The sequence below is a fragment of the Phacochoerus africanus genome, chromosome 3, assembly GCF_016906955.1.
Source record: "Phacochoerus africanus isolate WHEZ1 chromosome 3, ROS_Pafr_v1, whole genome shotgun sequence".
Taxonomy (NCBI): domain Eukaryota; kingdom Metazoa; phylum Chordata; class Mammalia; order Artiodactyla; family Suidae; genus Phacochoerus; species Phacochoerus africanus.
Window position 1 is genome coordinate 203,994,418 of NC_062546.1, and position 12,801 is coordinate 204,007,218.

The 12,801-nt window shown below is 59.0% G+C and overlaps 1 protein-coding gene across 6 annotated transcripts in view; it reads right to left on the minus strand.

Moving 5' to 3' along the window:
- The window catches only part of HDAC4 (histone deacetylase 4), a 240,276-nt gene that overhangs the window by 90,933 nt on the left and 136,542 nt on the right, over positions 1 to 12,801 (minus strand). For all 6 annotated transcript variants that reach the window (XM_047773944.1, XM_047773941.1, XM_047773943.1 and 3 more), the window contains one exon: positions 4,290 to 4,440. In XM_047773944.1, the coding sequence (XP_047629900.1) occupies positions 4,290 to 4,440 (151 nt within the window). The remainder of the gene's footprint in view (positions 1 to 4,289; positions 4,441 to 12,801) is intronic.

The window sequence follows — 12,801 nt, forward strand, 5'->3', positions numbered from 1 at the left end:
GTACACGTAAAAGAAAGGGGCAGAATTATGGAAAATTAAAAAGCACAGTGTTATGTCCGCAAGTGTGGCAAAACTTTAAATTCAATATTCAAAGAGAAATTCAAAAAACACAAACAAGAAACTGAACAAGAGAGGCTTTGCACTGCATTTTCAAATGGTTAGAAGCTGGAGCCACTGATGGCCAAGTGCCCCCCCAACCCCTCCACCCCCTCCACGCCCCGTAAGCTGCACAACAAGAACCTCCTTCACAGGTGGGTCTGCCGGCCCCGGGCACAGAGGGGCCGCGAGTGGCGTCTGCCCGGACTCTGCCAGGCCCGCCTTCTCCAAGACCACACTCCGAGGGCTGCAAAGCCTACGCAAGCAAGCCAAGTGCTCAACCGTACCCAGTTTATTATTGATAATAAATCCTGACCACCCAAACCCACAACCTGAAAACCGCGGGGCCGCTGCTGTGCCGAGCTGGCAGGAAGCGGAGAACATTCTAGGTCAGCAGGCAGTGTGGAAATGTCAACAGATCAAAACGTTTTCCGAAGCCCAAGCTTTTCATGTCCTGTGAGGCTGAAGATGCTATTTTCATTGGAAGTTTCTAGTAAACTGGGAGGGGCTAATTTAGACCAGCTGCCTTTGAGGAACCTGGTACACCAGGGTCTGGTGGTGAGCTGGGCGCAGGTCAACCCATCTGCCCTCGCAACCCAAACCTGTCCTTGGAGACAAGGACGCCCTCCCCCCAGAGGAAACCACGAGAGACCTACACCGAGGCCCCGGCGAGAATCCGGGTGGGAAGGGAACAGGGCCGTGGCGGAGGCCAGGCGCGACCCTCGGCAGGTGCATCGCAGCTCTCTGTCCCGCCTGCCCGCTGCCCGCAGCACAGCCGTCCCGGGGTGCCTGGGAGGGCCGGGCGCGGTGTCCACGGGCGGCTCCTATGGAAGGTGGACCCAGGAGGGAGACCAGGGAGCCGCGAGGATGCTCAGACGCCTAGACTGAGGTCACGGCTCCCCTGGACCCCGATCCAGCCTCCCCTGCACCAGAGTCATCCTGGGAGCTTTGGAAATGAGGACACTGGCGCCCGCCCTCCGCTCCAGACCCGTGTGTCATGACAAGAGCGGTTTCCTGACGCCACGTGATGCAGCCTCGGTGTGGTGGGTGCCCTGGCCACCCTCTCAGCACAAAACAAGTGGTGGTGTGGGCCAGCCTGGTGGTGTGGGCCAGTATGAACCAGCCTGGCGGTGGGCAGAGGGTGCCGTCAGAGCTGGGGGGCCGGGAAGAGAGGGCTGTGAGGGCTGGACACCATCTGACACATCAGCCGACTGTTCACGGAGCAAGGGGCCCACGGACACCGCAACCTGTGACTCAGCTTCTCCGGACAACTCTGTCCTCACGTCTAGAACCCCGACTGGACCATCGGTGACCATGTAATTAATCATCACTCCATCTAACGGCTGCGATGCAACGAGCTGCGCCATTCGGACGCCGCAGGGACTTCAACCAGGACCGCAACAGTCAGCTCGCACGTGCACTGAGAGCTCTCCCGGTGTGCTTTCTACTTGAGACTGTCAGACGCTTAAAGTGAAAATACGTTTAAAGCACATTCATTACTTCAAGAGCGAAATGCTGCTAAGACTGATTCTAAAAGTTATTAATTTTACGTAGTAAAATGACATGGAACATACAAACGGTTAAACAGGTAAACTGAACACGAAGAGAAGACATTAGCTACACATTTTTAGGAAAAACAATATCCTTCGGGGAAGAAATTACCTATAAAAATTTACAAGATGACACAGGCACATCCGTTCAGATTAGATTACATCCTACTTCTAATTTAGAAAAGCTGCATCAGGCTCCGTGGTTTCAGGGACACCATCAGGAGAGGGCCAGGATGCAGCGCAGAGGGGAGGGGACCCGGAGGACACAAATCCAACCGGAGAGCAACTCCGGGCCAGGGGAAAGGGGGCTGTCCCCCAGAGAAGCGGCAAGGGAACTGAGCAAGGATCTGGGGGGAGGGAGCAGGCACTGGGCAGCGGGCACAGGGGGACGGGCCACCTCGCTGAGACCGCAGGGTGCAGCTGAGGCCAAGGCCACGGCCCTGCGCTTTGATAAAAGCGACGGCGGGGACGCAGGGCAACGCTCACTCCCGGGCGGTACTGGTGGGAGTGACACGTGGCCTGACAACCGTGGGCACAGCCTGGCCTCACGCAGGGATGCTGGGCACAGGCAGGCCCTCAGGGCCAGCCACCACTCCAGCTGCCCACCTGTCCCAGGAGACACGGCCTGGGATGCAGAAGCAACACCATCTGTAGGAGCCCAGGTATCTACGGGCATCGGTGGGGAGCCACCCGGCGCTGAATGCCAGGGGCCACGCGTGGCAGGAAGGGGAATGAGGCCTGCAGTACAAGAACTGACCTCACGCACGGCGCTGAGTGGAAGCAGCAAGACACAACAGCCTGTGAACCAGGGGGTCCCTTTAAGCCCATTTCAAAAGCAGGCCGACTGGCTCTCTGGTATTAGGTGCTGGGGCTGGAGCTGGGGTGGTACTGGGGGGCGGGGGGCGGTGCTGGAGGCAGCTATTATCTTGGGCGCTGGCTGTACAGGCATGTGTACCGTACACTGAAGAGCTGCACAGCACAGCAGTAACAGAGTTTTAGAGGTTCCCACTGTGGCTCCAGGAAAAGAACCCGATATAGCGCCTGTCTGTGACGTTGCAGGTTCGATCCCTGACCTCACTGAGTGGGTTAAGGATCTGGCGTTGCTGTGGGCTGTGGTACAGGTCGCAGACAGGGCTCAGATCTGGCGCTGCTGTGGCTGTGGCACAGGCCGGTGGCTACAGCTCCAATTAGACCCCTAGCCTGAGAACCTCCATATGCTGCAGGTGTGGTCGGAAACAGAAGGGAAAAAATAGATTTTTAAATAATTTCAATTAGCAGAATTTATAAGAATCTTTAATACATCTATGCTCTATCTCGTGAGTATACAGATGAAAATCTAAACTAAAGCTTGTTAAAATGACTTGTCGAGCTGGCTACCCGTTTTCAGCAGGTGGGGATAAAGGGTTCTGGGGCTGTGGGGATAGTGTATATGGGCAAGGTGGGTGATGACTCCTGTTTTTTCTCATGAGCATCAAGAGCGTCAAGACACCAAATCCTGACACAAAGAGAAACGCATACCCTGACTCGCTCTCCGTGTTGACAGGGAGTCAGGTGTTCACCTGAGCCCGGAGGTCTTGGGAGGAAACTCCTGGAGCCTGGGGACGGGAGTGTGAGCTCGCCTTGCTGATCAGGTCCTGGGGGTGTCACTGCCAACGACCAACTGTCAAGACGAAGAGGCCCCAGTACACGAGGGCGGGCTGCCCAGCCACAGCCCCGGGGACACAGCGCCTCGGGACACAGGTGCGCTGAACCCACTCACCTCGAAGAGCCGCGGCTTCCCTGTCCAGCTGGGCCCTCAGCCCGGGGCTGCGGCCTCCACGCACAGATGCGGGAATTCCTTTTTCTTTCTTTCCTTTTTTTTTTTTTTTTGATTTTTTTAGAGCTGTACTTGCGGCACATGGAGGTTCCCAGGCCAGGGGTCGAATCGGAGCTGGAGCCGCCGGCCTACACCACAGCCACAGCAACGCGGGATCCAAGCCGCGTCTTCGACCTACACCACAGCTCATGGTGATGCCAGATCCTCAAGCCGCGAGTGAGGCCAGGGATCAGACCCGCATCCTCAAGGATGTGAGTCGGATTCGTTTCTGCTCAGCCACGACGGGAACGGCCCGACGCAGGCACTTCAAAGCCTCCAGGGGGAAGAGCATTCAGAGGGCTCTCCTGCCCGAGATCGCGTCGGGCGTCTGGAGAGAACGACAGACACGCGGGGCGTCACACAAAGGCAGTCACGGCGGAAGCGAGAACCGGGGTAAAGGGCAAGTGTCGGACCCGAGATATCGGCTACTGAGTCTCCTCCCAGCTCGGGCACCTGGCTTTAAGGCGCTCACGACGCACTCAAAGCAAAAGAACCCTGGACGAGTTGAGGCCGCGCACACGCGAGGCTCGTGGCGCACACACGAGGTACTCTGTGCTTCTCGCCGCGTCTCGAGTCTCGAGCCCTTAATGAGAACCAGTGCGGCCGAGTGCCCCCTGCAGCCCCAAACGAAGGCGCAGCCGGGGACCAGCTCTGAAGCTGGGGTGCCCAGAAACGGCCTGGGGTGATGCCGCCAGCCAGGCTTGGGGGAGGGGGGCGGCGAAGCCCCCAGCCAGGGGTGCCCAGGGTCAGAGCCGCGGGAGGGCTGCCCGCGTGCCCCGCACACTTACTCTCTTTGCCTTTCTCCTTGTTCTTGAGCTGCTGCAGCTTCTGCTCCCGGTGCTGCTTCTCCAGCTCCTGCTCCTGGCGGTGCCTCTCCAGCTTCCGCTGATGCTCCAGCAGCTCCTGCTGGTGCTTCATGGCCAGCAGCTCTTGCTGTTGCTGCGAGCAGGGAGGGAGACAGATGGTCAGAGCCTGGCTCCCAAACGGGGACAACGGGATGGACACAAGAAATCCCAGAAGGGCCGGCATGTCTGGGCGCCGGTGTGGCGCCCAGGGCCTCAGCCCCTCCAAGCTCCCAGGAGACAGCCTCGCCCCGTCTGCACAGGCTGCTCGAGGGTCTCCCAACCGCTTCCTGCTAAACGCCAGAAAAGAAAACACAAAAGCCCGAACCGCTAGAAGAAAATACAGGTGTGGGAGCCTGCTACCTCGTAGGTGGGAGTGCCCTTCTGAGAAGGACGCAGAAGAGGAGGAGCCGCTGTGAGCACCCTGGGAAACGGCCCCGCACTTTCGGACAAAGTGGGCCACACACCTGCCCAGGACCCAGCAACTCCAGGACGGGGACTGAACCAGGAGACGTGGCAACACATCTGCACCAAGCCTCGCACGAGGCTGAGGAAGCTCGTGCCGTGACCACCCGGCCCCCTGCATGCCCCAAACGCCCGTCAGCCATGAACCCAGGGGTAGAAGTGCCCGTTGGGACACGAGAATCTCCCCCAGCAAGAATGAAGAGTGGACTGCCGGAGTTCCCTCACGGCTCAGTGGGTTAGGGACCTGCTGTTGTCACTGCTGTGGCTCTGGTTACAACAGTGGCAAGGGTTTGATCTCTGGCCCGGGAACTTCGGCAGGTCGAAGGCGTAGCCAAAAAAAAAAAGAGAGAGAGAGAGAGGAGAGAGAGAGAGAGAGAGAGAGAGAGAGAGAGAGAAAGAAGAAACTACAGACCCAGGAAAAGACACGGATGGTTGTAAAACTAGCAAAATCAGCCAGCCGAGGGCTGACAGGGCTGGGGCTCGGGGTGCAGAAAAGAGGCAACACACAGAGATGGTATTTACATGAAGTTCTGGAACAGGAAATCCTAAGACACGGCGATAAAATCAGAAGGCGGCTGCCTCTCGGGTGAGGCAGGAGGACAGGCAGGAAGGAGCTCCGGGGCGGAGGCAGCGTTTGCACAGATGCTCATGACTCTCGAGAGCGCTGAGCAGACACTCAAGGTCTGTGAGCTTCGTCGTGTAAATTACATCATCCTTTCATTTTTAAGTTTTGTCTCTTATGGCTGCACCCACAGCATAGGTAGCTTCCCAGGCTAGGGGATGAGTTGGAGTGGCAGCTGCCAGCCTACGCCACCGCCACAGCAACCGGGACCTGCCTGCCCAGAGGAGAGGGCACGGGAGGCAGGAGCAGGAGGGGACGGGCTGGCCTCCCCAGTGCTGGCTGCACACAGACCCTGGGGTCTTCACCAGTGACAAGTGGCTTGTGGGGACACAGAGGCAAGTGAGTATGGCCTGAGCCCCAGAGGGTGGGGATGGGCCAGGCTGCGGGCCCCACAGCGCCCAGGACGGGGGGCTGCAGAGACGCCAGTGTCCAGCCCCAACGCGGCCGCACACACCTTGCACGGGCCCACGTGGCGTAGCAGCCTGTGCAGGGGCGGATCTGCCAGCAACGGGAGCCCCGCTCAGAGCCGCCCGTGGGGTCAGGGACACTGAGCGTCACTTGTAAGAGATTTCTATGAAAAAAAAAAAAATGACCTTCTAAACAATGGCTAACAGGAACTGGGGGACAGGAAGGAAGTTCCCGAGGGCTTTGTGGCTGGATGCCAACCCCGGGTGAGTGACTGTCGCCAGCAGTTGGTTTGACCATGAGCTGGGCTTCAGCCCCGTCAAACTGGCATCGCCGTGTCTGTCTGTAAGATCGGTTTCAGAGCTGCGCTAATAATTTCAAAACAGTGAAATTTTCTTCTCTTTTGAAAGGAAAACCAGGAGTTCCTATCATGGCTCAGCAGTAACGAAGCCAACTAGCATCCATGAGGACGCGGGTTCGAGCCCTGGCCTCACTCAGGGTCCGGCGTGGCCGTGAGCTGTGGTGTAGACCACAGACATGGCTCAGATCCCGCGTTGCTGTGGCTGTGGTGTAGGCTGGCGGCTAGAGCTCCGATTCAACCCCTAGCCTGGGAACTTCCATACACATGGGTGCGGCCCTAAAAAGACTAAAAAATAAAAAATCAAAGGAAAACCAAACTGCACCACTAGGACTGACAAGCAAATGGAGTCGGGGAAAAAGAACGTGTCTCTGGTTCTTGGTTTCACTCCCGGGGCGGCACCCAGAGCTGCGTTTGGGGCAGTTTCACTCACCCTGCCCGAGCAGGGCGCGCCCGGGAAGGTACGTCGGCAGAGGAAAGTCTCTGCTGATCGGATAGATTCCGAGGGTGCTGCCCAAGGGCCTCTGGCCGTGTCTGCAGGTGTAGGCGCTCAGTGGTGTCACCAGGCTGCTGCCAGGCGCTCTAGGATTGACCGGCATTGCCCGCCTTACGGAACAGACACCTCAGAAGGGGCTGCCTGGTGCCGTCAAGGTCGGGAGCCAAGGCCAAGGACCAGGCCGTGTCCTGAACGACACATCCTATAACCAGGAACTTGGCCCCCGAATTGCTGGACAGCCCCGGGCTCCCTTTCACCTGCTCGGTACTCGTTTACTGCGTAAAAGAGGCGCAGGCAGAAATGTGCTTGCTGCTGTCTCAATATCTGCTTTTCAGCCAGAACCCGGAAGCAAAGTGAGATCTTTCAGGGATCTTTACAGAGCGACTTGACACGACCACCCACACCCTGGCGACTGAAATTCACAGGACCACAGAGCTCCCCGCAAAGCAGTACTGCCGCGGAGTTTTCATGCACGTGGCAATTACAACAACAACTCTGATTCCCAAAGACGTCCCGCGGCCCGACGGCGCGATCGTGTTCATCACCGCGTTAGAGGCACCGGACCTTTCTACTGATGCACAGCGACCACAACCTGCCTGCCGCAGGCCAGCAAGCAGCGCTGAGAACAAGCCCCCGTTCACAGGGCCACGTTCCGTCCCAGCTCTGTCCCCTGATCCTCTGGCAAAGCCACGTGCTGCCCTCGCGGCTTCTGGGAGATGAAGGTGAGATGAGGGTGAGCTGCAGTGAAAGGGGTGCCCACGCGTCACGCGCAGCCTCAGAAACAGGTGCCTGGCCCCCGTCGGCTGGGAGGGCCGGCTCCCGGCCGCGCCAATGGCGAGTGACGAGCATGCGTCTCAAGCGCAGGGCTCGGGCTGCAGAAAACAGGACCCAGAGATACGCCCGGGTCCTGTATCAGGTAAAATCCCTACAGTGACCCGCAGCGGGCACCCTGCTCGCACGCGAGAGGGTCGAGACTATTCCACAGGGAAGGGAGAACCGCTGCGTTTTGCACAACTGAAAACCAAGGATGGGTCGTTCCCACCGTGGCCCAGGGGGTTAAGGATCCGACGAGTACCCACGAGGATGCAGACTCGATCCCTGGCCCCCACCAGGGGGTTAAGGATCCGGCGTTGCCGGGAGCTGTGGTGTAGGCCGGCGGCTACAGCTCCGACTCGACCCCTGACCTGGGAACCTCCATATGTCACAGGGGCAGCCCTAAAAAGGAAAAGAAAAAAAGAAGAGAAAAACGGAGTATGAACACTTTAAAATAAGACGTATGTCTACCTAATTTTTCTAAGAAGAAGGAAAAAAAGCAATGATAACAGATTATGTAAATCTAAGCAGTTTAAGCCCGAATTGTCTTTCCGGCCAGCACTGAACCCAATAAAAAATGAGAATCAAAAATAAGTCCCTGTAACTCAGCTTCCTTGACTCGAGCGTCTGAATTACAAATATTCGAGTGGAAACACCACCTCATTTTTGACTTGAGACAGCCAACTGAGGAGCTCCCTGGTGGCCAGCGGTAAGGACCTGGCACTGTCACTGCGGTGGCTCAGGCCACTGCTGCAGGCAAGTTAGATCCCTGGCCAGGACCTTGTGCATGTGATGGGTGTGGCCAAAAAATAAAATAAGATCAAATAAAATAAAATGAGACACTGCTACACTGCAGGACAGAAACTGGGGCTGGGAAGCCCCCCACTGCCCTGCAGAGGAGAGGCCCCCGGCCTCCGGGGAGCGGGCGCCTCTGTGCAGCCGCAGCCGCGGACGACTGGCAGTCCCAGGTGGGAGCAGTCACGTTCACAGAAGCGTGTTAATCCTGCCACAGGGCTGCGTCCACAGCTGCTCAGAAGCCAGTCCTCCAGCCCCAGAGTCGACGAAATACTTAGTGCCGAGGCCGTGGCCACGGAGAAGGCCGAGCTGTCTGGAGCCCGCAGGCGCAGCAGGTGCCTGCCCTTCCGCGCGCGGGGCTGGGGGCCCCAAGGGCCCGGGGGCTTAATGTGCTCTCTGACGGCCACACATACAAGGACCCCGGGCGGACCCTGGGCCCTGTGAACTCATCGTGGGCTTCCTTTTAAAAGTCAGGGCTGTTTCCCGACCTTCCGTGTTCCGCAGACCCACCGCAGCAAATCTGAAAACAAGAGCAGAGAAAACCGCGCACGGCCCCGCCTCTGGGGGACCCTGGGCTGACGTCTGACAATCATCTTCCGTCTGGTCGCCCACTCGGTCCCGGCTTCAAAATCCAGCCAACTCGCCAACAACCAGGAGCATCCTCGCAACGTTCTCAGGTCACCCGCCTGCACAGGTATATCCTTAGGTTGGGGTTTTGCGAACCACGGAGGGCCCGACACGCTTCCCGCACATCTGCCCGGTGACCTTGCTCACGCAGAAAGACGGTGCCCTGGGCCGTGGCCTCTGGGCAGACGTGGAGCGTCGGCAGTAATCAGACGGGCCCCTGGACCTGACACTCACGGTCCCACCCAAATCAGACACTCAGAGGCCACAGGGACCAAAGGGTCAGCCATCAGCACGACTGCAGGAGGGGGCGGCCGGCACCACAGACGCCTGGCACTGGGGTGCGGGCTGGGCCACAGCGGGCGCTCCTGGAGGGACATTGCTGTGAGCAAGGTGGGGGCCAGAAGGGGGGTGGACACAAGAGGAGGGAAGAAGTGAGGGCTGGGGGAGGTCGAGGGAAAGCCCCCCCGCCCCCCACCGTGGGACACTCACTCCCCTTCCCGGCCGGCTGCCCTGGAAGCCGCATCCCCTGAGACCAGAGGAGGGTCCCACCCTCCACAGGGCATCCGGCCCGTGCCCTCCCCCACCAGCTCACCACCCCCTGGACCCTTGCCCCGGGCAGCTCCAGGCTGACTGAAGACTCAGGCTGTGTCTGACCCCATCTGCTCTCTGCAGGCCCGCCGCCCGCACACAGTACGTCTCAGTGGGCCTGAGGGTCCTGGACTGGCCAAAGGCGTGTGCTTTTCAGCAAGAGCCGGTGAGGAGGGCGAGAGAGAGCCACGTGGCAAGTCAACATGAGAGAAGGTTTTCTTCGCAGAACAAATTCCTACAGCTGCCCCCTCGGGAAAAAGACAAAAGATTCCTTTTCTTCTGCCAACCACAGGCTGCCTACGGCACGGAGGGCACCGTTACAGGTGAGCATGACACTCCCGTGTGCCACCGAGGCCTGGCAGCGAAGGAAGGCCGGGCCCAGCTCAGCAGCCGGAGTGGCCTTCAGCGCCCCTTGGGGCAGCAGGTCAAATAAGGCCACGTACCTGCCCACAGACGACCTCCCAGGAGCCCAACGTGCCGGGTTTACAAGCAGCTCCCTGGCATAAGTGTGTGGGCACGGAAGACGCAGCGCTCTGCCAGGCCCCAGGCTTACGCCAACCAAGTGTGTCCTCCAGGGCCACTCAAATGGCCTCAGGTGACCAGGCAACCTCTCTTCAGCCACCTGGAGCGGGCAATGGAGCGTCAACACCACAACCCGGCTCCCGGCGCCATAAAACTAGGTCCCCTTCCACTTGATCCCTTTTCCTGCAAGAAGGAGAGTCACACGCAAAGGGGAACAGCTCTAGAAACACTGCTGTCCATGGAGACGGCACAAAGCACACGCGGACTGTGCACACACACCCCCCACCCCCCTCCAGACTGTGCACACGCGCGCACACACACCCCCCCAGACTGCGCACACGCACACACACACAGTTCTGCCTGACTAGTAAAAGAGGACATGCAAATTAGAAGCATGGAAAGAGTTTTTCTCTTTCGCCCATTAGTCTGGGGACACCCTGCCAGGCGTGGGGAAGACAGTCCAGGCTGAACTCACCTGCCTTGGAGGGCGCAGGCGCTTCTCCGGAGGGCAGGCTGGCAAGGCGCTTTAAGTGTGTGCCACACACACAGTACTTTCCATATGAAGGGATTTATTCTGAGCCACTAACTGGGCAAGTGTGCCAATCTGCGCAGAGGGTGGTGATGGCAGCCTGGTTCCCAGACAGGAACCCAGGACGGCACCTGCCAGACAGAACTGTCAGGTCCCCCCTGTCGGGTACCCCAGCTCACCTCTGCCTTCCTTATGCCAAACGCAGCAGAGCGACGGGTGGTTAAACCAGAGGTCAATGAGAGGTCAGTCACCTCTGTTCTCCTTCAACCACCAGTTTACCGATCAGGAGCCACCACCCTCAGAGGTCCACCCTCTTCGAAAAGCCCCTGGACAGGCCTGCTCGCTGCCCCGGCTCCTGAGCCCTGTGACAGCCGAGAAGTCGATGGAGCTGTTTAATGTTTTCCCCTTAACGGCATCATCCCACACGCGGCACATAAGGCTCTCACAGAGACGCGGGGCTCTTGATTTGCATCCGTGTGACTTGTTTTTACTCATCTGAGTACTTCACGCACATACGTGAGGTCAACTAAGTACCCCAGAGGCAGTCTGGGTTCGGGGGGCCCCAGTGCCAGTGGGTGGCCAGCCACGGGAAGGGCAGTGGCAGTGGGGCCCCTGGTTCCGGATGATTCTCTCTTGCATTTGCACCCTGATGGCCACTGTGGACGGGTCACGGGTGCACACAGAGGGTCCAGGAACACAGCCATGGGGCCGAGGCCAGGCTGCCAGATAACATGGCCTGTCTAGGGACTCTGCTGCGGGCCCATGACCTTGGCGACCCAGGCTTGAAACTTATCCTAAAGCCCACAGAAGACTAGCTGTTCCAGGCAAACACTGTGGGATGCTACTCGCAGGAGGTCCCTAGAGCAGCGGGATTCACGGAGACTGAACGTGGAAGGACAGCTGCCCGGGGCTGGGGGAGGGGCGGGGAGGGAGCGTTTCATGGGGCCCGAGCTTCATTTTGCGGGGGTGAGAAGGTCCACAGGTGGATGCTGGTGGTGAGCGTGCATCAAAGGAAGGTCCTTAACGCGCCTCAACTGCGCGCTTGAAGACGAGAAGCTGGACCACTGGACGCCAAGCGTCTGCACTGCGATAAAGACCCTGAGTCTGGGGTGCAGCAGAGCCTCGAAGAGCTCAACATACAGTAGTTACCAGAGAGTCCAGCAATTCGATGCCCACGCACAGACCCAAACGAGTCGGAAGCAGGTGCTCAAACCAAATCTGTGCACCAACGGTCACCGGAGCACGTGTCACAGGCCCCAAACGTGGCGACAGCCCGAACGTCCATCAGCGGATGAAAAGACAAACAAACGGGGAGAGGCACACACTGAATGCTCAGCTACAAAAAAGGCCAACGTGGCGCCACGTTGCTGCCACGTAGAAGAACCTCGCGGACGCCTGGCTAACGACACTCCGAGTGGGTGCCGTCACGGGAGCATCGGGACGGGCAGAGTCGGAGGCTGAAGGCGGGTTGGCGCCGCAGGGGCTGGGGTGGGGGGGCTGGCAGGGTGCAGGGTTTCTTCACAAGGTCGTGAAAACCTTCTGGAACTAGATTAGTGGTGACGGTTGCACCACTTTATCAATGTGCGGAATGTCACTGAATTGCACACTTCAAAACGCTCAAACCATGAGTTTTATGCTACGTGAACTTCACCACAAGAAAACAAAATGAGTAAGAGAAAAGCTAAGTGTTTTTCAACCGGAGAAAGAAAGAGAGAGCAGGGGTCCGCCTCTGGGCCGTGGGTTGAGACGGTGGGTCCTGACACTGACGCCGGGAAGGAAGGCAGCCGGGCTCTCCACCGCACGCCCCCTCCTGCCCCGCTGGCAAAGGAGGCGGGCGGACTTGTCTGGGACGACCACCCTCCAAGCCTGGATGAGCACCAAGAACCACAGGGGGCTCCGACGGCGGCTCAGCGGGGCACAGCAGCGGCCCTGCAAGTGACCTCCTCCGGGAGAAGAAGGTCCCATCCCCCATCGGGACCAAGCAAAGGCATCCTGTCCTTGGAGAGGGGCCTGCTCCTGCTCTCGGAGCCTGGGGTGTGGACACCCGGGAAGGAAGGTCGGGGACAGGCCTGGAGAGGGCGCTGCTTGCAGCCCCGAGGGGACCCAGCTCTCCGGCAAGCCACACACCCAGGGTCCGAGCCTTGGCCCCGTGTCCCCAGTCCACAGTGTGGGCAGGACCCAGTTACCCACATGCTGCCACGGAGAACTTTCCGAGATCTCAACGTGGTTATGGAAGTT